The sequence below is a fragment of the Pecten maximus genome, chromosome 5 (genome assembly GCF_902652985.1).
Source record: "Pecten maximus chromosome 5, xPecMax1.1, whole genome shotgun sequence".
NCBI classification, from domain to species: Eukaryota; Metazoa; Mollusca; class Bivalvia; order Pectinida; family Pectinidae; genus Pecten; species Pecten maximus.
The window spans coordinates 26,118,627-26,143,040 of NC_047019.1; the positions used below are offsets into that span (position 1 = coordinate 26,118,627).

General features: G+C 35.0%; 1 protein-coding gene across 7 annotated transcripts in view; it reads right to left on the minus strand.

The window, feature by feature from the left end:
• Positions 1-24,414, minus strand: part of LOC117327677 (four and a half LIM domains protein 2-like) — a 127,508-nt gene that overhangs the window by 88,313 nt on the left and 14,781 nt on the right. For 6 of the 7 annotated variants that reach the window (XR_004532708.1, XM_033884759.1, XM_033884760.1 and 3 more), the window contains exon 2: positions 2,605-2,690. Coding sequence is in view for 6 of the 7 variants with exons in the window: in XM_033884759.1 (XP_033740650.1) it covers positions 2,605-2,690 (86 nt within the window). In the remaining variant the exon portion in view is untranslated. Of the gene's footprint in view, positions 1-2,604; positions 2,691-18,485; positions 18,756-24,414 lie in introns of those variants that run through there. The other variant, XM_033884762.1, reaches the window with a different exon arrangement.

Consider the following 24,414-nt stretch of genomic DNA (forward strand, 5'->3'; position numbering starts at 1 on the left):
CAGATAACAATTAACGGCTGAATATCCCATTAAGTGAATACCACAAGTATTTTTGCAATTTGTTTTTAGATAATCCGGATTTCTGTCTTTAAAAAAATTTACCTAGTAGACGTAGTGCATAGTAAACCACAGGCGTCTGAAGTTCTGACAGTAAACTGAGATATAATACCATATAAAAAATAAGAGTATCTACTTTAAAAAAAAGAACAGTTCTTTTTTTATAGTAGATACTCTTATGTTTTATATGGTATTATATCTCGGTTTACTGTCAGAACTTCAGACGCCTGTGAGTAAATGTAGCCATGTAACAGCTGATTTAAATCAGATTGACTTAAAATGAACTTCACACCGTCTCAGTAGTTCGTCACAATCGAAAGTTTGGTCGTGAATTCGGTATTTTGCAAATTATTTCAAAATGCTTCCAGGTAAATGGAAAAAAAAGTCTCGTAAAAATATCGATTTTGGGTCAACTATCGGCCATTTCGGTAATTCAACTCTAACGACAATCAGGCCGAGATTCGCAAATGAATAATTAATCTAAAATTCGATCAAATAAACCTCTAATATTTTATATATGATACAATTAGGCACTGAAGAACATATATTTTGGTCAATCCTCAGAAAATAACGCCAATTAATATTATAATTAAGCCCCATTTTTCTTCGTTTCGGTATTTCCAAGTCCGCTTCACGTGTGGTCCGTTTCAGTAAATATTCTCGTCTTTGCCGAAATAAAAACAAGCTATATAATTGTTCATTTTAAACATGACAACTGCCAACCACACGTATCCAAAAATGTTATTGTTGATATCATCTGAATATTGCCGTAGTTATCGGTCACTTCGATTGTAAACCCCATGCCAAAGTCATGGAAGAATCGACCAATCAAATTGGTTTAACTTTTGATTTCCGTAATCTTGCAGTTACCTCCCTTACAACAGTAAATTACGTTCCAAGTATCGCCTACTACAAGCAATCCCGTGCACAAACAACAAGATATAATCATTTGCATTTGATTTATTGGTCATTTTCGTCAAAGGAAAATGGTATATGGAAATCGATGACAATGTTAACGCTATGACCAGTCACCCTGACCACAAATACCACCTAATTGTAAGCCTATACATATGTACAGTTCTTTCTCGCAAACACGTACAGTAACCTATAGTCTGATACAATGTATCGTCTCGTATGCCGTTATTTATATATTTCCTTCTCTAAATTATAGAAATACACACCTAGTTGATAATGATGTAACATTCTAGAATATACATATTACACATTTAAGTAAATCGTGGACATATTTGCAGACCTATGCTATAATGTCAGCCGTTTTGGAATGAACACGGAAGAGCAAAACTTTCTAAACATCCGGAGACGAATGAGCCTGCGCAATAGTTGTTTACATAAATATATTGACCTGGAGTTATTCGCAAAGTTCAGGTTCATTTAGTCTTCACATTTCGCTAGCGTTATGCATTTCTCAAATCTTATGCACCTTGAAAACATCTACTGAATACATTTGAACATTTTCGGTAAAACTACTGTATAAAACGAAGATGTTTTTGCAAGTAAATTATTTGAAACGTAAGGCAATGGGGGCAGCCATATTTCATTGAAACAGACAGTAGATGGCGTATTGGTGAATGTGGTTACCAAATATGGTCATATTTCTCAGTCCAGTTCTTGATTGCAATAACCGAACATTAATGTTCGTTTAAAAAGTACAGCTTCAATTTAAAAGTTTTAACAGCACTGATGTTATAACTTCAAAGATCCAACCTTATACGCATGAAAGAAGACCTTAAAGGTCAGGTCAGAGGTCAAGGCTTAAGGTATGACCCATCAGTGCTAGAATATACTCCTTACATAGTCTGTAATACAATGTTTGCGACTTTCTGAATTTTGATTATAAGACGTGCACACTGAGACATAATTAAGCAAACAAAAGATGTTTTGTACCCTGGGCTTAATCAGACCTGTAATAAGTACAAACCCAGCATTTATATTACAACTAACTTTAAATCTCTAAATCTCCCCACTGTAACCTTGATTGAGAAATTACTGAATACATAATAAACTTTCACTTCAATTAGTGTTGTTCAATACTGACCTTGACCTATCACAACAAGACATGACAAATACCGTCTCTATACAATGAACAGGAACTGGGTTCTACCTAGTAGTGATTGCCATACTGTTCAAACAAATCACACCAGTTTATTTATCAGCAGCTCCAGGATTAAGACAATTAATGTAAAAGAAATTTCAGAAAGGCAAGAAAAATGAAACTGTCTCAATGAATAAAACAAAACAATTTCAAAACTGATGAACCACGAAGAATTATGTCATTCTCTTGCTACATTGATCGTACAATAGAGGTTTTATTTCTTAGATTACCAAATACAGTAGTACAGCCGCTCTAAACTCAAATCAAATCAGCAGATTTTAATCCATTCAAAGATGTGTTAATTGCCATTGCTGACTCAGAACAGAGTCATGCATAGACAAAAAGAAGGCAGGAACTTTTTTTCACAAAACTTTTCTTTTGAGTATCTTTTGAGCATGATCCTTTGCTTTGATTTGCATTCATACTGAATTTACCTCCATTTGTGTTGCCTGAAGCCTGAACAACGGTCCCCACACACCAAACATGACTGACCCTCATCTACTTCCTGTACCACTATTTCCTGTAAAGATAAAACAGCAATATGGGTAATAGACTCACAGTCAACAACAACTAGTCAAATCTCCTTATCTTTAAATCAATAGGGTCATGAAAAAGCTTTGAAATTATCAGAGCATTCAAGGTAATCAAGTTATCTTTATATATAGAAGTTTTACTTTTGGAACTGAATTTTTCATTAAAGTTAAGCAAAGTCTTTGAATTATCAGAGTTTGAAACAACACAGTTTGACTGTGTTAGACACCCTAAGATCAATGAATGAATATAGATCAAGTTTTGAAATACTGTTAACACAGTATCAATACATAAAGTTCTTATAGAGGCCAGGCTACAGTGTATAAACTGTTAACCTAAAATATTCCATCCTTTCGGATTTAAGAACAAAAATTAAGTTATGGAACTGTCCTTAGATGCTTTCCTATGGATGATTTTAAGCTAAAGAATATCAACAAAACTCAGGGCCCATGTAGGTATTCATTGTCATTCCTTCTTGGTCCCCCTATTGATATAGTTATATGTCAACAATAAAGATTCAGGTGGTACCATGCATGTTCAAAACTTCTTATTTCTATATTTGAAGCGTCTTATATAATATTTCTCAACCACATTACTCTTCTGCCCCCAGTTTCATCGAAATTCCTTAACGTAAAATTTTCCCTCAGGAAAACATTACAGAGTTTAAGAAAAGTTAAGGTAACCTTCCTTTAATCCAATACACAGTAATGCTTTCCTTTGGAAAATTTTAAGAGAAGAAATTTCCTGAAGTTTAGGAATATTGATGAAACTGGTCCCAGATCTTTTATTCAATCACAAAATCAAATAATCACTAATCTAGACCCTAAAGATTTCAAGTCATTCTTATTTATTAGAAATAGCATGCTACAGTATCTGTCAAAATCAAAGATGGCTTCCAGACATCTTGGCCTTCTGATCATGAACATCCTCATAGTTAATTACACATGAACTAGGACAAAAGGGAATGTTATTCTCCTTAAGAATACTATAAAGCATGCATATTCATTGAGAAATAGCAAACCATAGAAATGCTTTAAGAGTGGACAGAAGGCAGACAGAATCTGGTCACAGGTGAATTGTATAGCCCAATCAAATAGCAAGATAAAGCTTTCATTAAAATATCAAATAGATACAATAATGACACTGATGTTTGTTTAAAAATGAAGTTTCCACATGCATGTGTTGATTGCAACAGTAGTTCTGGCTCCACCCTCCATCATATTGTCTGATCATGACAACTGGAAGCAGAGAAGGAATTGTAATTTTGGCCTCCATTGCTCCTTTGAGGCCAATAATTGTAGCTTGTACCTGGGTTTTACAACAGGACTGCCAGTATAGAGTCGGCATTGTCTGGGATATAGGTTAGTGTGATGAGACTCTAGTGAGAGGCAATTCTATGCCAACATCACATTTTATATTGACTAATGATCATTGCATGAGAGTTGGACAGATAAAGTATTGTTCCCTTACGAATGAAAAAAGCCAAATCAGCCTCAACAGAATGATTGTGTTTTAGTACAAATATTTCGACTGCCTTGTCAGGTCTGCTGACAGACATAACAATCAAAATTCAATTAATAAGATTATGGTCGTAATGAAAATTCAATAGCTGATCATGCATATCATCATCCTTAAATGGCCGGTATCCCTGCTGGCTGAAATTCTTCATCATGCAGTACTGCTGATGACTTTAAAGTACTTGTCAGTACTGCTGCTAGCTAAAAGTATTGTCAGTACTGCTGCTGGCTAAAAAGTATTGTTGGTACTGCTCCTAGCTAAAAGTATTGTCAGTACTGCTGCTGGCTAAAAGTATTGTCAGTACTGCTCCTAGCTAAAAGTATTGTCAGTACTGCTGCTGGCTAAAACGTATTGTCAGTACTGCTCCTAGCTAAAAGTATTGTCAGTACTGCTGCTGGCTAAAAGTACTCATCAGTACTGTTGCTTGCTAAAAGTACTTGTCAGCATACATAATCTGGATGTTGTTTCCAACAGGTTGTCTGATTAGACAGGTTTATCTAACCAAGATGCTTTGTCCTACAGCCTGCCAGTTTACCCAGGTTCCACTATAGCATTTTAATAATCACAGTTGTTACTCTTACATAACAGTATATGGAAATGACAGGTGTAAACTTACAATGACTTCTTTGACAAGTCGCTGGTCTACCTTGTTTTCCAACAATCACGATGATAGTTACAAGCTTTTAAATGAATCTGATTGATGCCTGATAACTTAATCTACTCTTATATACTTGTGTTTTGGCTGCCTTTACACACATTTGATTGGCCAGACATGACATTCGATCAGATATCTTACCACAGATTGTGCACTCTCAGCACCAATCTGTTTCTTTATCAAATTCATTTCTTGGTAAACTTGTTATGCAGACAAGAAAATAACAATTATAACTGTATTCTGACAATATATCAACAGAATCAGTAAATCTCAAAATACATTGATATTGCCGCCATCTCAAGGTCATAGTGACATTCATAAACAAACATATCAATACACTATGATGATGATAAATATATGATCAAACATAAACAGATATTTCTATCAACAGGGCTTTGATTTCCTCAGTTTTCACTATAAGAAGTGTACAATCTGCCTTACATCCACTTTTTCTTTAACACCAAAGTACAGCCTTTTACAACTTAACTACACTCTGATGATTGATGCAGGTGAGAAAGGTCACACAAGTCTACAGGTACAACTGTATATATACACAAGTAAGTGTTGTAAGTCTTACTACCTGTTGTAAAGACAAGATGTGATTGATGTAAATACAGGTAAATCTGTTACCTCAGTAAGCTTTCACACAGGTAAATGTGTTACCTTAGTTACTGACAGCATTGTTAGCTTATACACAGGTTAACATGTTACCTTCATTAGCTTACACACATGTACACCCAGGTACACACAGGTAAATCTGTCACCTTAGTTATAGCTTACACACAGCTAAATCTACTACCTAAGTTATAGCTTACACACAGGTAAATCTGTTACCTTAGTTATAGCTTACACACAGGTAAATCTGTTATCTTAGTTATAGCTTACACACAGGTAAATCTGTTACATTAGTTATAGCTTACACAAAGATATATGTTACCTTAGTTATAGCTTACACACAGGTAAATCTGTTACCTTAGTTATAGCTTACACACAGGTAAATCTGTTATCTTAGTTATAGTTTACACACAGGTAAATCTGTTATCTTAGTTATAGCTTACACACAGGTAAATCTGTTATCTTAGTTATAGCTTACACACAGGTAAATCTGTTACCTTATAGTTATAGCTTACACACAGGTAAATCTGTCACCTTAGTTATAGCTTACACACAGGTTAACATGTTATCTTAGTTATAGCTTACACACAGGTAAATCTGTTACCTTATAGTTATAGCTTACACACAGGTAAATCTGTCACCTTAGTTATAGCTTACACACAGGTTAACATGTTACCTTAGTTATAGCTTACACACAGGTAAATCTATTACCTTATAGTTATAGCTTACACACAGGTCAATCTGTTACCTTAGTTATAGCTTACACACAGGTCAATCTGTTACCTTAGTTATAGGTTACACACAGGTAAATCTGTTACCTTATAGTTATAGCTTACACACAGGTAAATCTGTTACCTTAGTTATAGCTTACACAAATATATATGTTACCTTAGTTATAGCTTACACACAGGTAAATCTGTTACCTTAGTTATAGCTTACACACAGGTAAATCTGTTATCTTAGTTATAGCTTACACACAGGTAAATCTGTTATCTTAGTTATAGCTTACACACAGGTAAATCTGTCACCTTAGTTATAGCTTACACACAGGTAAATCTGTCACCTTAGTTATAGCTTACACACAGGTAAATCTGTCACCTTAGTTATAGCTTACACACAGGTAAATCTGTTACCTTAGTTATAGCTTACACACAGGTAAATCTGTCACCTTAGTTATAGCTTACACACAGGTAATCTGTTACCTTAGTTACAGCTTACACACAGGTAAATCTGTTACCTTAGTTACAGCTTACACACAGGTAAATCTGTTACCTTAGTTATAGCTTACACGCAGGTAAATATGTTACCTTAGTTATAGCTTACACACAGGTAAATGTTACCTTAGTTACAGCTTACACACAGGTAAATATGCTATCTTAATTATAGCTTACACACAGGTAAATCTGTTATCTTAGTTAAAGCTTACACACAGGTAAATCTGTTATCTTAGTTATAGCTTACACACAGGTAAATCTGTTATCATAGTTAGCTTATTAACAGGTTAATCTTTTACCACAGTTATAGCTTACATACAGGTAAATTTGTTACCTAACATTGTAAGCTTGATCACACACAGGTAAATATGTTATCTTACATTGTTTTAACTGTATATTTTGATAACCTTGTTTTCATCTTATATACTTTTCAGGATCTATTGTTAGAATATGGGTCATGTGCCCCTTGTATGCCAGACCTTTGAACAACAGAGTTCAGCTGAGGTCAATCTGGTTTTAGAACATTAGCACCAATGCTGTGTCTAGGCCTACACTGGGGATAAATTCTATCTATCTCACCCCAAGTAACAAGTCTTGGGCACTTTGATCATCGATCAGGTCCATTCCTGCAGCCTGTTGAGATCACAAAGGTCAACTTCATCCACAAAAGAAGGCTATATATAGCTGAGAAAACACATCAGAACCACAATAGTCAATATGGGACTGATCTCTATCTAGATAATGGTATCATAATATATCTGTAAGCTTTCCTACAGATCTGGATATCTTATATCAATATTTTTTGGCTGAATGTTACAACTTACACTATCATATGCTTTTGGCTATTTTATAGTTCTGGAGAAAGATATCGGAGATCAATTCTATGCTCTTAATTGAAATACTATAGAAGCTGCAGTTTCTATATCCATAACATATCATCTGGTGCGCACTTTGAATAGATGATGTTGAGAGAAAATTCAGTTGTTGAGACGTATTTTTGCATTACATTGTACCATGAAAGTTGAAAACATAAGTATTTTCTGGTAAAGTGATAAAAACCTAATTATGAATAAGTTTTTAAAAGTGTGTTAAAACAGAATTAACAAAAAAAGAAAACAGAAGGTGAAAAGACCTAATATTTTTTTTTCACAAAGAGGTTAAGGTTGATGTGGACAAAGGGGAAGTTTTATGGCTGATGTACATCATGACACCAATGGAAGTACTCTACTTCCCATTGTCTATGTGATTATAAGGTGTCATGTCCTACTGAGTGCCTTCTGTAGTATGCTTCAGTGAGATTGCACTATAAAATCAACATCAGTTTCGTGATATCACAAGGAGACAAACACAAATGTACTGCAGCCTTCCAAAACACACACATATATACACAGTACACTACATGCATGCATCTCGCACACAGGGGAGGCCATCCTTAAATGACCTTAGCTGTTGAGAGGACATTAAACAATACAACAACAAACCAAACCTTGTGCAATATAAAGTTACACATGTTCAATTCTTATAATTATGTCTGGTGCTGCCGTTAATACCACCATATTCATCTCTTTGAGAATGTGCCATTACCTGGATTTGACAGATTTACACCGAGCGTGGTAAATGAAGCGGAAAACACTTATTCTTATGGAACACCTGGTCTTACTCTCCTCATTTACAAAGATCTTTTTCTAACTTGGTATTTTGTTTAATATTTGTTCTTACTTTATTGACTTTGAAGTAGAAATATGGTTTTGTTTACAGTTTTTATCAGACAAAATCAGACTGTCTTCTCTAAAGCACAGCTCAAACCTTCTACCATTCACCTACAAGCAACTGAAATACTGCCAAGACATTTTACTGACAGGAAAGTAATTGTATCAAATTTTATTATGAAAGCAAAAGACAACTATTTTTTGTTAAACATTATTTCATACACCAAAATACTTGACATAAAAGATGAAACTTTGTTTCAGAGCCACATTACTAAGTATTAAATGCCTGTATATATCTTGCTCAGACTGAAAGGACTTTTCAACACATACAATATTTGGTACCAAAGTAACATTTTACTGACATCTGTTATCATACATATTGACAGGATGTATCTATCAGTTTTCTATTGTGAGAGGAAAACACCCTGTTATCTACGTGTGATTTGACTATTAGCTTACTCCAGGTCAGGAGCTAGTAGAGATTTCCTTAGTAATAAAAACAGACCCCTATATGTTATCTGTAACCTCATCTCTGAGCTAATTTATGACACTATACCTCAAGATAAAACAGCCATGTTCTGATTGAATTACTTCCTTTTTGTCCAATAAATTATTTTGTTATCCACTCAGAAATAGAAAATTAATCAGGAGCTGGTTCAGCCCAAGTTAGATAGGCTGATCATGATAGGATCACTAGAAGTTGAAATCAAGGTTTGGGGCATAATACTAGACTGGCCACCAGCCCCTAAGTTTTTTGTCAGAATTGTTCCACTAAATGATAATACTAGATTATCTCCCCCTAGTTTGAAACAGTCTAGAATCAGACTTATCCTGGAGACCAAAATCATAAACCTCAATTTAATTTATGATTTTAATGTTCTAGAGACAGGTGGCCAGTCTACCAATATACATATACCCTGAAATGTAATAATTATAGAAATTTAAGGAAAAAGTATATCAAACACTATTACTGGAAACTGTGTTATCTAGGAAAATATAAACATGAAGCTATACGAAATGAAGAAATAATTCCTAAACCAATCATTGATGTTATGATGTCTCATTCTCTATATGTTATGTTCTGTTGTATACGCCATGCTGTAATTTATGTATTTCATGTACAATGCTTTTGTGACTGATAGGCCGTACAGCCAAAAGTAATAAAAGAATTGAATTGAATTGAATATTCTGAAATGGATTATCCCAAGAGGTTTCCAATGATTATCAGTTGTAATTGTAACCAATATGAGACAGGAGGATACAACTGTGTCAATAGGACCATGAACAGGAGCGGAGTTAGAAATTTTGAAATAGGAGTGAAAAATTATTGTAATTGTCCTTGAGCACTTCTCACATTAAAATCAAGTGTTTGACTGAAAAGTTGTTTTATCATTCATTTGTTGTTGTAGAACCTCCATGAGGAAAAAGCCTTTTGCATCAGTCCTGTTGGAGGCTAATTAAACGTGATGCAGAGAAAATACCACTAAAAAGAATTATTTTTTATTTTTTCACATGTAGCTAAAAACAGATAATACATGTATTTTCAACTTATTGAGTGCACAGTGCACTTACAAAAACAGTTAAGAGGTGCACTTAATAAAACCATTAACAAAGACAAGTTTCCATGTTAAATTCAGGCTCAGGATAACAAAATTGTATGTGCTTTAATTAAGTGCATCTATCCTCTTACCTGATAGAAGTAGGGGTGTGTATACAGGGGCAGGTGCACTTATTATGTTTAATACGGAAATAAATAACAGTAGATTTATTAATTGTTGAGTTAGCACAACCAGTGAAATGTGTACTTTTAGTTAACAGTTTGAAAAGTACCAGCCACCAAGTACCCTGTATAGTGTAAGGTATGTAATGCACATCTGTTACTCTGCCATACAAATCAATCTGAGCCATTCTGAAGGAGGGGTATTTTCAAATGTATGTACAATAATTCAATTATAGCCAAGTAAAATATTATTTGGATCAGCAAATAAATAAAATTGTTCAAAATGTAACTTGATAGGAACAAACAGTCTAACTTGACCTTGATTTCTGTAATATTCAAGTCAAAATATGCATGGTATGCAAACATGATTTTAAAAAAAAAATCAAGATTAACCTAAATTTAGGCTGCTGAAAAAGCCCACCCTTACAACCTATGATAAGAACAAAGAGGAATGCTAGACAAAGGCATATTGTCTGTATATTATACAGAAATAATTTATAACAACCTTTATCTTAAATTTTTATCAGCCACGGTTTAAGACGTCAAGAAACCTTTGACTTATCTTTTCAGATCCCAAAATTCTTTAAGTGCTAACTTAAGATATCTGATCTTCAATCAGGAAATGAATGAACAAGTGCAGGTCAGTAGCATGTTCCATAATAAGCAAGCCTACATATGGGTTTAAGATCTAGAGGGTAGAGGATGCTTTCTTATCACAGCCATATGTAACTTTGAAGTGTTTTTTTTTCTCTCCATCAATTGAATGTTCAGATATACTTTTCCATCACAGGAAATTTTATACAAAACAAAGAAGAGGCCCAGAAGTCCTGTATTGCTTACCTGGATATTCAAACAACCATTGCATAATGTACTCATTATATTAAAAGCAATAATGCAATGGCTCCAGATACAAGGCCATAATTATAACAATAGATGAAATGCACAATTAGCAAAAGAGTATTCATATCTTCATGCTCAGAAACTGTATACATGGTTACAAGGTTTAAATCCTTAGAGCCAGGGCCATATCATGGAACCAGTCCATTTGCCCAATATATCTTCATGCCTTAGCAAATTTATGATTGGACACATATAGACTCTGTCCATTGCAAGACCCAACAATTAGGTCCTGAAGGACTCAGAACCTTATAAACTCTGGGGTTAGTCATTGAAGTGCATTTGTTTGTTTGTTTGTTTTTGTTTAACGTCCTATTAACAGCCAGGGTCATTTAAGGACGCGCCAGGTTTTGGAGGTGGAGGAAAGCCGGAGTACCCGGAGAAAAACCACCGGCCTACGGTCAGTACCTAGCAACTGCCCCACGTAGGTTTCGAACTCGTAACCCAGAGGTGGAGGGCTAGTGATAAAGTGTCGGGACACCTTAACCACTAAATTAATTAATACTTAATTATGAAAATGAAATGCTTCATATTAAATATGGCTGATATTTGACTAACAATTGCAGAGAAGCCTTTTTTTTTTATCTAATATGGGGATGGGGGGGGGGGGGGGGGGGGGGGGGTGAAATATGTGATGGGGGAGGGGGGGGGGGGGAGTGTGAAACTCATTTCTGGCCCCTTAGTCACTCTTGGAACAACTGTTCTTGGGGATACATTTTATTCATCACTGGGAAGTATAAGTCAGAAATCAAAGATATTATATCTTCAGGATTCAAATTTCAATTATTTCATATATTTTTAAAGCCAATGAATTGGAATATCAATAAAAAAAAAAAAAAAGCAGAACAAATAGAGGTCTTTGAGGTCATCCTGTATGTCAAGGTCAACTCGTCTGCAGGTCCAAACCTTAACAGTGATTATCTACTGCTAATTAGACATGATATACATAACACAGTGCCATGGTTTAGGCTTAAATCTTCTGATAAATGGTTGTAGAAGTACAACACGATAAATCATAACTTTCTCCACCTCCTCAAGACACAGACTAGATGATGCACAACATATATTTGCCAATGAAACTCTGAGCCACCTGCCTGGATTCTCTGGCAGGTCACTTGGAGATGTTTGCTGGAAATCTGAGCTAATAACAGTAAAACTATTCTAAGGAGGTGTGAGGTACTTATGCAGATTGAAAGATAGGTACCAGATATAATATACATGATGGTGAGCCAAAAAATATCACTCCCACCTACACAAATATATATATCTCCCACCTACACAAATGTACATAATACTCCAACTTACACAAATATACATCACTCATACCTACACAAATATACATCACTCCCACCTACAAAAATGTACATCACTCCCAACTACACAAGTATATATATCTCCTATCTACACAAATATACATTACTCACACCTACACAAATATACATCACTCATACCTACACATATATACATCACTCACACCTACACAAATATACATCACTCATACCTACACAAATATACATCACTCACACCTACACAAATATACATCACTCCCACTTACACAAATGTACATCACACCCACCTACATACATATACATCACTCACCTACACAAATATACATCACACCCACCTACACAAATATACATCACTCATACCTACACATATATACATCACTCCCACCTACACAAATGTACATCACTCCCACCTACACAAATATACATCACTCATACCTACACAAATATACATCACTCACACCTACACAAATATACATCACTCCCACTTACACAAATGTACATCACACCCACCTACATACATATACATCACTCACCTACACAAATATACATCACACCCACCTACACAAATATACATCACTCATACCTACACATATATACATCACTCCCACCTACACAAATGTACATCACTCCCACCTACACAAATGTACATCACACCCACCTACATACATATACATCACACCCACCTACACAAATATACATCACTCACACCTACACAAATATACATCACACCCACCTACACAAATATACATCACTCACACCTACACAAATATACATCACTCACACCTACACAAATATACATCACTCATACCTACACAAATATACATCACTCACACCTACACAAATATACATCACTCACACCTACACAAATATACATCACTCCCACTTACACAAATGTACATCACTCACACCTACACAAATATACATCACTCCCACCTACACAAATATACATCACACCCACCTACACAAATATACATCACTCACACCTACACAAATATACATCACACCCACCTACACAAATATACATCACACCCACCTACACAAATATACATCACTCACACCTACACAAATATACATCACTCCCACTTACATAAATGTACATCACTCCCACCTACACAAATGTACATCACACCCACCTACATACATATACATCACACCCACCTACACAAATATACATCCCTCCCACCTACACAAATATACATCACTCATACCTACACATATATACATCACTCCCACCTACACAAAAAAAAGACTATATATTGTTTCACTACATAAAGGTATAAAAATGTTCAACAATAGTGCTGTCATCAGAGCAAAGCTTGCCTCACAATGCTTATCACTATACCTCACACTCATCTTTTTTTTTATTTCACTCAATTTTTGAGAGAACTTATATTTTTGTGATTATTCTTCCTATGTCTACTCAGAAACCTGTATTATTGTTATATCAACCTGACCTATAAGAAATCTCTATTTCTGTGTAATTACCTTTACGTCACAATTTATTGTATACATCCCCCCCACCCCCCACCAACCAACCCCACCCCATCCCCTATTTATTACCAGGTATAAACACTCACATCAATGGATATCCTGTACATCTTTATCTCCAGACCACTTTTACACAGAACCAAGCATTTCCTATAGACTTCAATCAAACCTGGACCATGTTGTTTACATGTCGTGGTGTCGATTTATCTTCTGAGTAAATATGATTGTGTTTTATCAAGCTTAAAACAAACAGGTCTACAGTGGTAGGTAAACAAATTGACTGATGTAATCAAATATGGCGACAATATGATACACACTCAATGTTTTTATCAGAATACACTTTTTGTTGTTGATAAACATGGTTACCTTGCATTGGCCTTTTCTTTGTTAGATAATGATGACATCTACTTTCATAGTTTGTTTATGATTAAATAACAACATATCTCAGATTGTTATTGTTTATTTGAGATTGTGCCTAAACATTCCTCACGCAATACGAGCCACATTCTACCCTTCAAAAAGGCATTCTACAGCAACTGCATACTTGCAGATCTGGTCAAACCAAGCTAAGGCTATTTCAAGGTCTTTTTAAGATCCTAATTATATCTTTCAAGGAAATGTTCATACAGAATGAAAGATATTGAATGTTAATCATTTTTGCAATGCCTTGAATGTTTCATAATCAATGATTCAGTCAATTGCTTGGGGTCTAACAGTTTAAGACAAAAGAGTAATTTACCTTTGAAATGTCACCATCAAAGAGTTGCTGTTATCAATTTGGGTTGAAATTTTATATTTCTCCACATTCAAGCCTCTTTGTGATTGAATAAATATGAAACACTGAATTGCGAATTCCAAGGCATTTCAAGGCCTTGAGTCAGGATTCAAAGTTTTCCAAGGCTGAAAGTAAATCCAAGGCCTTTCAAATAACAAAATCCAAGTACTTTTTAAGAATGTAAGTGCCTTGTACAGGAAATCTACCCAAATGTTTTGCTGAAATCATTAACTATGGTAAGATGGCAATTGTTAAAATCTCAATTAACACTGCTACACTATATCAAAAATCTACGATTACTAAGGGAGATAACTCAAACGGAAAGCAAAGTAGGATACAAGTTAGCTTATATACATCGGAAATATCACTCTAAACAAATCTCTAAGCCACATATTAATATACATAGATGTGTTTTAAAAGCAATTATTCTTTATCAGATCAGCTATCACCTCGAAGATGATTTGTGGACAAAATAGTCAGTCAGGCTCCTACATCCGCAATGCAGCTCCCAATCTTAACAAACTCCAATATACCGTACGTAGCTCAATGAACACTACAAGGAAGACCATGCAACCTGAGAGCACTTTATGCCATTTGTTAGATAATAACTAACTGCACAAAGAACTGAAACCATGCTTCATTGTTAGATAAATTAATTCCATAAAGAAATAAAACCAAGCTACAATGTTAGATTGATTAACTCCACAGAGAATTAAAAACCAGCATGAATGTATATTTCACATGTTTCCCTAACTTCTGCAGGCTTCATTTACTCCCATTATACTCAACATGGAAAAGCTTGTAAACAGAAATTCAATAGGTGGCAATTTTTATTGATTGAGTTAATAAATCACATCAAAATCATTCCACTTGCACAAATATTGCCCATCATTAATATAGATTTACAAAAAAAATATTCCAGCTCCACGCCCTTTTGATCCCAGCAACACAAATTAACCACAAAGTGAAATTCAAACAAGCAATAAATGTTTATTGTATGTTATCAACAGAGAAATCTGTAATGTTATGAGATTTCAAAGCACCTGTTCTAACTGTAGCTGAATGTCGACATTAATATGGTAATACAATCTTTGCCATCACCAATTATATCACAGGGGTCAAAAGTTCACTTACAGGTCTTGACTGATTTACCTGGTAGTCTACACAGGTAAAATCTGGAAAATTTGTATCAAAAACAGAAGCATTTAGAGAATTCAGAAAACAATCATCTTCTGTTAAATTTGTTATACAGTATTTTACCCTATTATAGGTATAGAAAGCTACCACATAAAGAGGATATGATAAGCTTATTCCTGGACAATGAAAATGTATTGCATTTTTTTCACTGAACTGCAATTGACACTGGTTCACATTATACCAGGCATAGGTTTATTGATGAGTAAAAAAAGTAATCTATTGTCATTATTAAACAAAATGTTGATGTTGATATTATGTTAGGTTAGGTTGATTTTAGGATGCTAATGACCCCATTCTTAAATGTGATTTTGCCTTAGTGATCATGAGTGTTCACTCTGTCAAAATCTGAAGATGCACATTTTTCTTATGATTGTACAACTGCTTTAATCATTCAGGACAGAAATTGGTGAAATTACAGCCTGTCCCCTTTGTAGAATTATAACTTAACACACAAACACTTTTCATAAACATTAAAATTGTAACAATGTGCATGTGGATGTATTTCACCGACAGTCCAGTTCATCTATGACTTCACAGGAGCCTTCAATTAAGATTCACATTTTTTAAATTCATTTTCATAACAATGGGCATATAACCGTATATCTACCAAAGAACTTAGGAAATTAACATCAATAAAAGCCTATACAATAATCTGATAGCCACTGTTAGAAGATCCCAGGTCAAACTATGTCCATGCATACATTATCAACATCTCAGGCCATATCAAAATACAGTTTCAACCTCTGAGCCCAAAAAATGACCATTTTTGCCGCTTCAAGCCATATGATAATATAGTGACCAGTTTAACCCACTCAGACCATATATTATACAGTGACCAGTTCCACCCATTCAGACCATATATTATACAGTGACCAGTTTCACCCATTCAGACCATATATTATACAGTGACCAGTTTCACCCACTCAGACCATATATTATACAGTGACCAGTTTCACCCACTCAGACCATATGGTATACAGTGACCAGTTTCACCCACTCAGACCATATATTATACAGTGACCAGTTTCCCCAATCAGACCATATATTATACAGTGACCAGTTTCACCCATTCAGACCATATATTATACAGTGACCAGTTTCACCCATTCAGACCATATATTATACAGTGACCAGTTTCACCCATTCAGACCATATATTATACAGTGACCAAGATTTGTGATAATATCCGATCCACAAAAATATACATTATACTTCATTTAATTGTTTCAGCATTGCTATGATTGTTATGACTGAATTTCAACTTTTGCCGTCTTACAAAGATGGAGTCTTTAAATGTGAATCTGCTGCAGCACTAGTTGATTCGGTTGTTCCAATGCAACACACAACAACTGCCAAAGTTTATTCCAATGCTATGGAATTCATGTTGACAGTTGTAGTTTTCTGCAAACACACCACCGACTACTGCCCCTCATGGATTTGTTTTAACCAAATACATTAAGCGTCTATTCAACTGAACGCCAATGGTGTTTGCATGTTTGGACACTTTCCCGTCATTTTTCAAATGTTTCCTTGCTCCAGAAAACTGACAAAACATAACCATAAAACTGCACTTTATACAGCTCCCTGTCAGTGTTCTGGCTGCTCTTCCTGTTAGACTTCCCCCGGGGTCTGTAGGGCACTTGGTTCCATAGTAATGACCTCGACCTTGCTCAGGGGAAGCATGACTGGTGTATTTTGTACATTGTATATGACCTTGACCTTCCTCTATGGGTAAATATATCCAGTTGGAGTCGGACACCGTCCAATGTCCATCAGCACAGATAATCAAAACTGGTAGAGTGCTTAATGTTACAGAATGAAAATACACTAAACCTGATTAGAGGTTCTTAAAGAATCTTTCTGTTTCAAAAAAGGCTATGTGTGACTTTTGACCTTTAACCTTTAGTGTGTACAACTTAATGCTACCATGCATGCATATGATTATGATGAAAATATAAACTGAAGCTGCTGAAGAGTTCATGCTGCTTTCCCTGTACTGATGGACAGAGGTGTAGATTGACCAGAACATGGTTCATGCATGCAATGCAGTTTTAAAACGAGTGTCAAAATAATTTTGTGATAAATTAACTGTGCCAATCAGTAAGTGGGTTTTCTTTTGTTATTTTCTATAAAAATACCTTAAATTCATGGACATTTCCAGCTTAACCATTCCATTCCTTAGCAAAATATTGATCTCAGGTCTTCTGTTGATATGAAGGTTTTCAATTCTATGAAAAATTCATGAATCTCCCTCCTCAAATGCATTTAATTTTTTCCCTATATTACAGAACTTCCATTTAGACAAGAACTGGACTCGGACCAGGGATTTAATTATATATAAATATATATGTATTGAGGAACCTGGTGACTTGTTAGTCATCGACCCACTACACAAACTTGAAAATTATGTGGAACAAGGTGCAGAGACTTATGTGGATCAAGCTTCCATGTATATGGGTTAACAGGGAACTACATTAAAGTGTGCATGGGTATACTGATGTGTATACCACCTACACTTATCACACTTATCTTAATAGGTTAAACACCATATATACACATTCTAATACCCCAAAATCCCTTCACACTGCTTCATTATGAGCAATTATATCCACACTTATACTCAACCATGGCATTTTTTACACAAATTCTTTAAAAAAAAAAAGCATTACAAAAAATTCCCAGGAACTACACAGAAACAATAGCTTACCTCTACACAGGAAACAATAATTTCAGGAATTTGGTAGTCCATGTTGTCTACAAGCTCCTTGAATAACATACAGTTACACTTAACTAATCCTGGCTAGGATTCTTAATTATTCCAAATTGGCCCACCAACGAATGCTACACAATAAAGTTGCATTTGTTGGAGTGTTTAAAGTTAATTTATGATAGTTACATCTTGCCTTTGAAGGTCTACACATAATTCCTCTTTGGATTCTGCAGCAACATTCCAGATAGACAATTTTCAAAAATAAACCTGAAAGCTGACAAAATGTTGATGGCGACTCAGTACATGTACAGGTGTGAAAGTGGTGAAGTAAGAACTAACTCCAGCTACCTATCAGTCAGCTGATAATTTTGCATATAAACTTAGTGACCAAGGATTGGCCTGAATTATTGATCACATGCTTTAATCAGGTTTCTTTGTAGGTTGTGAGATAGGTGTTAGCAGGGCAGTCTGACCAGATGTGTACAGGTCCAAACCGTACACAAACATCAGCCGACAGTCTATTATAAGGGCAGGTAAACTTTGATAGACAGGTATGCATGTGTCAACTTTTATAGACAAGTGTGGTTAACAGTGATTTTTAAACAGATCTGTTGAAAAATGGTCAAAACACATTTCTTTGGCTGAAATAAGTATACCTAAATCCTGCACATAGGCAGTGAAGACAGTCTGCTGTACCAGGTATAGCGGAGTAAAAGGTGAGGGCAATAATTAATCGGTATTCAAACCTTGGAACTCTGCACACCAATGACAGATGGTTTAACCACTTTCATCATCCACCTGGACACCTGCTATTAATTGGACAGTAAATTAGTCCACTAAGTACATCCCTCCATCATTTATCAGTCTTTGGCCCAGAAGACACACACTAGGTCCAGTGAGTGTGTCATCCTTAAAGGACATTTTTATAGTCTCCTGAAGGATTGTACAAAAGATACACAGGATATAACATAGCCTCATAGAAAATAAATTATAGATTATTAAAGTAGATCCGAAATGAATCAAACTGCACCAAATAGCTATTTCTTTCTTCTGGGACTCATCAGTGATGGTAAGAAAGGCGACCAAAATGCAAATCAGGCACAAAGAAATACCAAAATCAAGCTTGGGAAATAATCCAATACATATTTCTTATCTACTAGACTGATATTCGGTCTGAATGGTCTTATGTAGGAAACTGATATTTTGTCTTATCTCTATAGGAGACCAATTTTTATACTGTTTTTTTGAAGACTAATAATAAGTGTGCTCCCATTCAGTCTGGTCTAATTAGGAGACTGGTATTTGATCTGGTCTCTAGGAGACTGATATTTGGTCTGGTCTCTATAGGAGACTGATATTTGGCCTGGTCTCTATAGGAGACTGATATTTGGTCTGGTCTCTAGATGACTGATATTTGGTCTGGTCTCTAGTACACTACTGTAGTATATGGTCTGGTCTCTAGTACACTACTGTAGTATATGGTCTGGTCTCTAGTACACTACTGTAGTATATGGTCTGGTCTCTAGTACACTACTGTAGTATATGGTCTGGTCTCTAGTACACTACTGTAGTATATGGTCTGGTCTCTAGTACACTACTGTAGTACAGAGCAACCCGCTTATTTGCATAGCCCTTTTTCCATGACAAAATATGCAAATAACCGGAGTATTCGTATAGGCGGAGTTGGGTTTTGGCCCCTCTTATACACTATGTAGATCGTCAGGTAGGTACTCAAAACGGGCGCTATATGATTGTTTACGTTATTTGCATTAAAAATATAATTAAAAAAACATTATTTAAAATATAAGAGTAAATACGAAATAAATGGGTTGTTATTCTTTGTAAATGTACAAATATTTGCATATACTTCATCGTTTACTACTTGTCACTCCGAGTCTGTGGGTCCGATATCGGTCATACACGCGTGGGTTGGCACTACGATGTACAATGTGATCGTTTCAATTAACATTCATTATCGTCTCGAGATGCATTTTGTTCCTGCTATGAGTATATTAGTTGTTTGATCATAGATGATGAACTGCTTAAGCAATAGACTGTCTTAAATGACCGTGAGATGTGTATTGTCGTTTGGGTTTGTTTTGGAAAATGGCGCACACACACACAAAGAGTTGTCGTTCATTACACATATGCCCCCACAATGCAACGCGCCTAGTAAACAATCATGGCGATCGCAACCTGCCTCAGCGAGTGTTCAAGTGCACAGAACACAGGTTTGGATCGATGCTATAATAAATAAACAAATCTCATCAAAAGATGAGGCATATAAATATTTTATTCAGTAATTCTTCTTCACAATGCTACTGATATGGTCTGGATAATAACTAAATGTCGATATCGATGCATCGAACATAACCTGTTTTGACGAAGTGGGAACCAATGATTAGATAACGTTGTACATCGTGTCGAATCAATATGTAAGTTAAGACACTTTTCTTAAAACTTTTATTACGGGAAAATCACAAAAATACCCTAAAATCAATAAAAATTTTTCGATTTTTTGGAATTTTTATATGCATATAAGCGGGAGTCAGTGTTTTAGTCAATGCAAATACACGGGATTAAAATACAAAGATAAAGAAGAAGAAAATCGGGACCTGAGAATTTTATGCAAATAAGCGGGATATTCAAATAACCGATATGCAAATAAGTGGGCTCCTCTGTATATGGTCTGGTCTCTAGTACACTACTGTAGTATATGGCCTGGTCTCTAGTACACTACTGTAGTATATGGTCTGGTCTCTAGTACACTACTGTAGTATATATATGGTCTGGTCTCTAGTACACTACTGTAGTATATGGTCTGGTCTCTAGTACACTACTGTAGTATATGGTCTGGTCTCTAGTACACTACAGTAGTATATGGTCTGGTCTCTAGTACACTACTGTAGTATATGGCCTGGTATCTAGTACACTACTGTAGTATATGGCCTGGTATCTAGTACACTACTGTAGTATATGGTCTGGTCTCTAGTACACTACTGTAGTATATGGTCTGGTCTCTAGTACACTACTGTAGTATATGGTCTGGTCTCTAGTACACTACTGTAGTTTATGGCCTGGTATCTATTACACTACTGTAGTATATGGCCTGGTATCTAGTACACTACTGTAGTATATATATGGTCTGGTCTCTAGTACACTACTGTAGTATATGGCCTGGTATCTAGTACACTACTGTAGTATATGGTCTGGTCTCTAGTACACTACTGTAGTATATGGCCTGGTATCTAGTACACTACTGTAGTATATGGTCTGGTCTCTAGTACACTACTGTAGTATATGGTCTGGTCTCTAGTACACTACTGTAGTATATGGTCTGGTCTCTAGGAGACTAATATTTGGTCTGGTCTCTAGTACACTAATGTAGTATATGGTCTAGACTCTAGGAGACTGATATTTGGCCTGGTATCTAGTACACTACTGTAGTATATGGTCTGGTCTCTAGGAGACTGATATTTCATCTGATCTCTAAAAGAACTATATTTTGGTCAGACTTCTGTTGCTAGGTGACTGATATTTGCTCCGACACTTTTCTGACAGACATAACAGTAATGACTGAAAAGAATCATGATGGCTGTTGCTTCCGGCTGTAATAACGTTTGGACTTGTAGCTATTAAAGCAGTTTTTGTCATAATTTCCTCTGAAATCACCATTATGTGTTTTTATTGATCTAAGTTGTCTATCGCTTCTGCTGGTGTTGGCAGCCATTTTATATCGTTGATGCAGAAGAAAGATAGTACAGAGTTTATATTTATTGTAGGGAAAGCTAGCACTGATGGAAACATGTTTGTTGTATCAGAATGTTAGACACTGATTCAATCTGGTTCACACTATATACCTTTTTTTTTTCAAATATGGTTAACAGGTCATATAAGCATCGAAAATTCATTAAAACAGGATCATGTTTAACAATGAGCATCGTTAATAGATGTAAAATACACCCGTCCATCCGATGATTTTAAGCTCACTGGGATGAAGTCCAAGGGAGCTATAGTTATACCCCCAGCATCAGCATCTGTCAATAGCTAGGTTCAAGTTTTTTTTTATAAACAGTGTGTTGTGTCGATAATAATGAAGATAAAGCTAAGGTATTTCCCATTTCCATGTGTGTTTCTTGTGACCTTCCTGTTGGTACTTTATATTTGTGGTCCTGCTGACTTTGACCATTACCTTTAATATACTTTTAAAAACCTTTAACCTTAACAGTATATAAACATTACCAGACAGGGTTTTCATATTACACATGTGTGTTCCTTGCCAGAAAGCCTTTCTATTGGTACTACATAATCTGACCTGCTGACCTTGACTGTGACCTTTGACCTACTTTTAAAAAACTGATTCTGAATTTCACAAAAAAAAATATGCTGCCTTCTGACAAGTCTTGTTTTATATCTAAAGAATATGTACCATGTCTACATAATAAATATGCTTGCACCGGTGATTATTTACAGAAGTGATATATATAGTCATCACTGTAAATTAAAAATTTTCTTAACAAAGGTATATTAATGTTTATGGGAATGTGAAATGTAGGTCAAATTCAGGATCTGCAACCTTCAGTCAATGGCCCTTGAAAAGACTTAACTGAAAAAATAAAGTTTTTGTTCACAAATTGAATCTATATTGTCACTGATAGACTGCACAAGATAGCTCATTATATTATCTGAATGGTGGACTGTTGACCACTGAAGGAACCTATTCCAATACTTAAACCGCAAAAAAAGTATATTAAGTCCAAAATATGCCAAAAATAAAAAAAATAAAAATAAAAATAATTTTCAAAATTAAATCTACACCATCATTATCAGACCCCATAAGAACATCCATACCAAAAATGAGGGGCAATAACACATGATTTGACTGAACTGTAGACGACTTAAGAAACCTGCACCAAAACTGTATCCAATTGTTGACAGACGGACGACCGAACAGCCAGACATTATAGTAAAGTATTCAGTGGCATTAAGAAAACTGTTACAAACAAATTATTATTGATATTATTTATAGTTTTCAACAAATCTAGCTGAAAGTCATTAAGTAATAATAATCAGGGATATTATAGAAGCCTACAAACTGGAACACTCCCTGCCTCATAAAAACTGTCCTTGAACATCTACCTGCAACCTGCACAAAATACAAAAACAAACTTAATGTTTCCCCAAAAGATGTATGTTTCCGTATGTTAATAGCACCACATACATCGCACATGTCTTGTGAGACTCTTGATATATACCAAGATGCCAATCAACTTAAGGCTTCCTTAGCAACACACGAGTTTAATTAATGGTATTCATTTAATTTAAAGAAACTGAGTGTAAAGTGACCTCCCTCTGGGATTCATAAAAATAACATCAAAAAGTTTTTAAATGATTTATATATCAAAGAATATATAAAAAAAATACATAGGAAAATTTTTGTTCCAATCAATTATTTATACTTCTTATACTTCAAAGAATTTACGTTGTTTTAAAAGGAAATAAGTGAAAAATTACAAAATATCTATTAAATTATTTTTTTTTTAATTTTGAAACCATTATACTAATCAAAGTACTGAAAGTTGCATTAGTCAGATATTTCGCTCCAACCACTTTTTAATGTATATAAGCAAAGTTCTAGCTGAGCTGATATTTGTAGCAAAGAAAATAAAGGATACCGGGAACTGCTACTTTTTATCTGTGCAAAATTAATGAATAATATTTCCGCCAGTTGAAAATGAAGTACTATACGGATGTTATTATTTTTTTAATGCATATAATGCTAGTTAACAAAATGAATCATCTAAAAAAAAAAAACAGAGATTAAATTTAAATTACTTGATAGTCTAGCTGGTTTCTTATCTCTACAGGGTAATTGGCATCAAAATTAGTAACAGCAATAACATAAAACACCTTTTGGGGCTTCGGG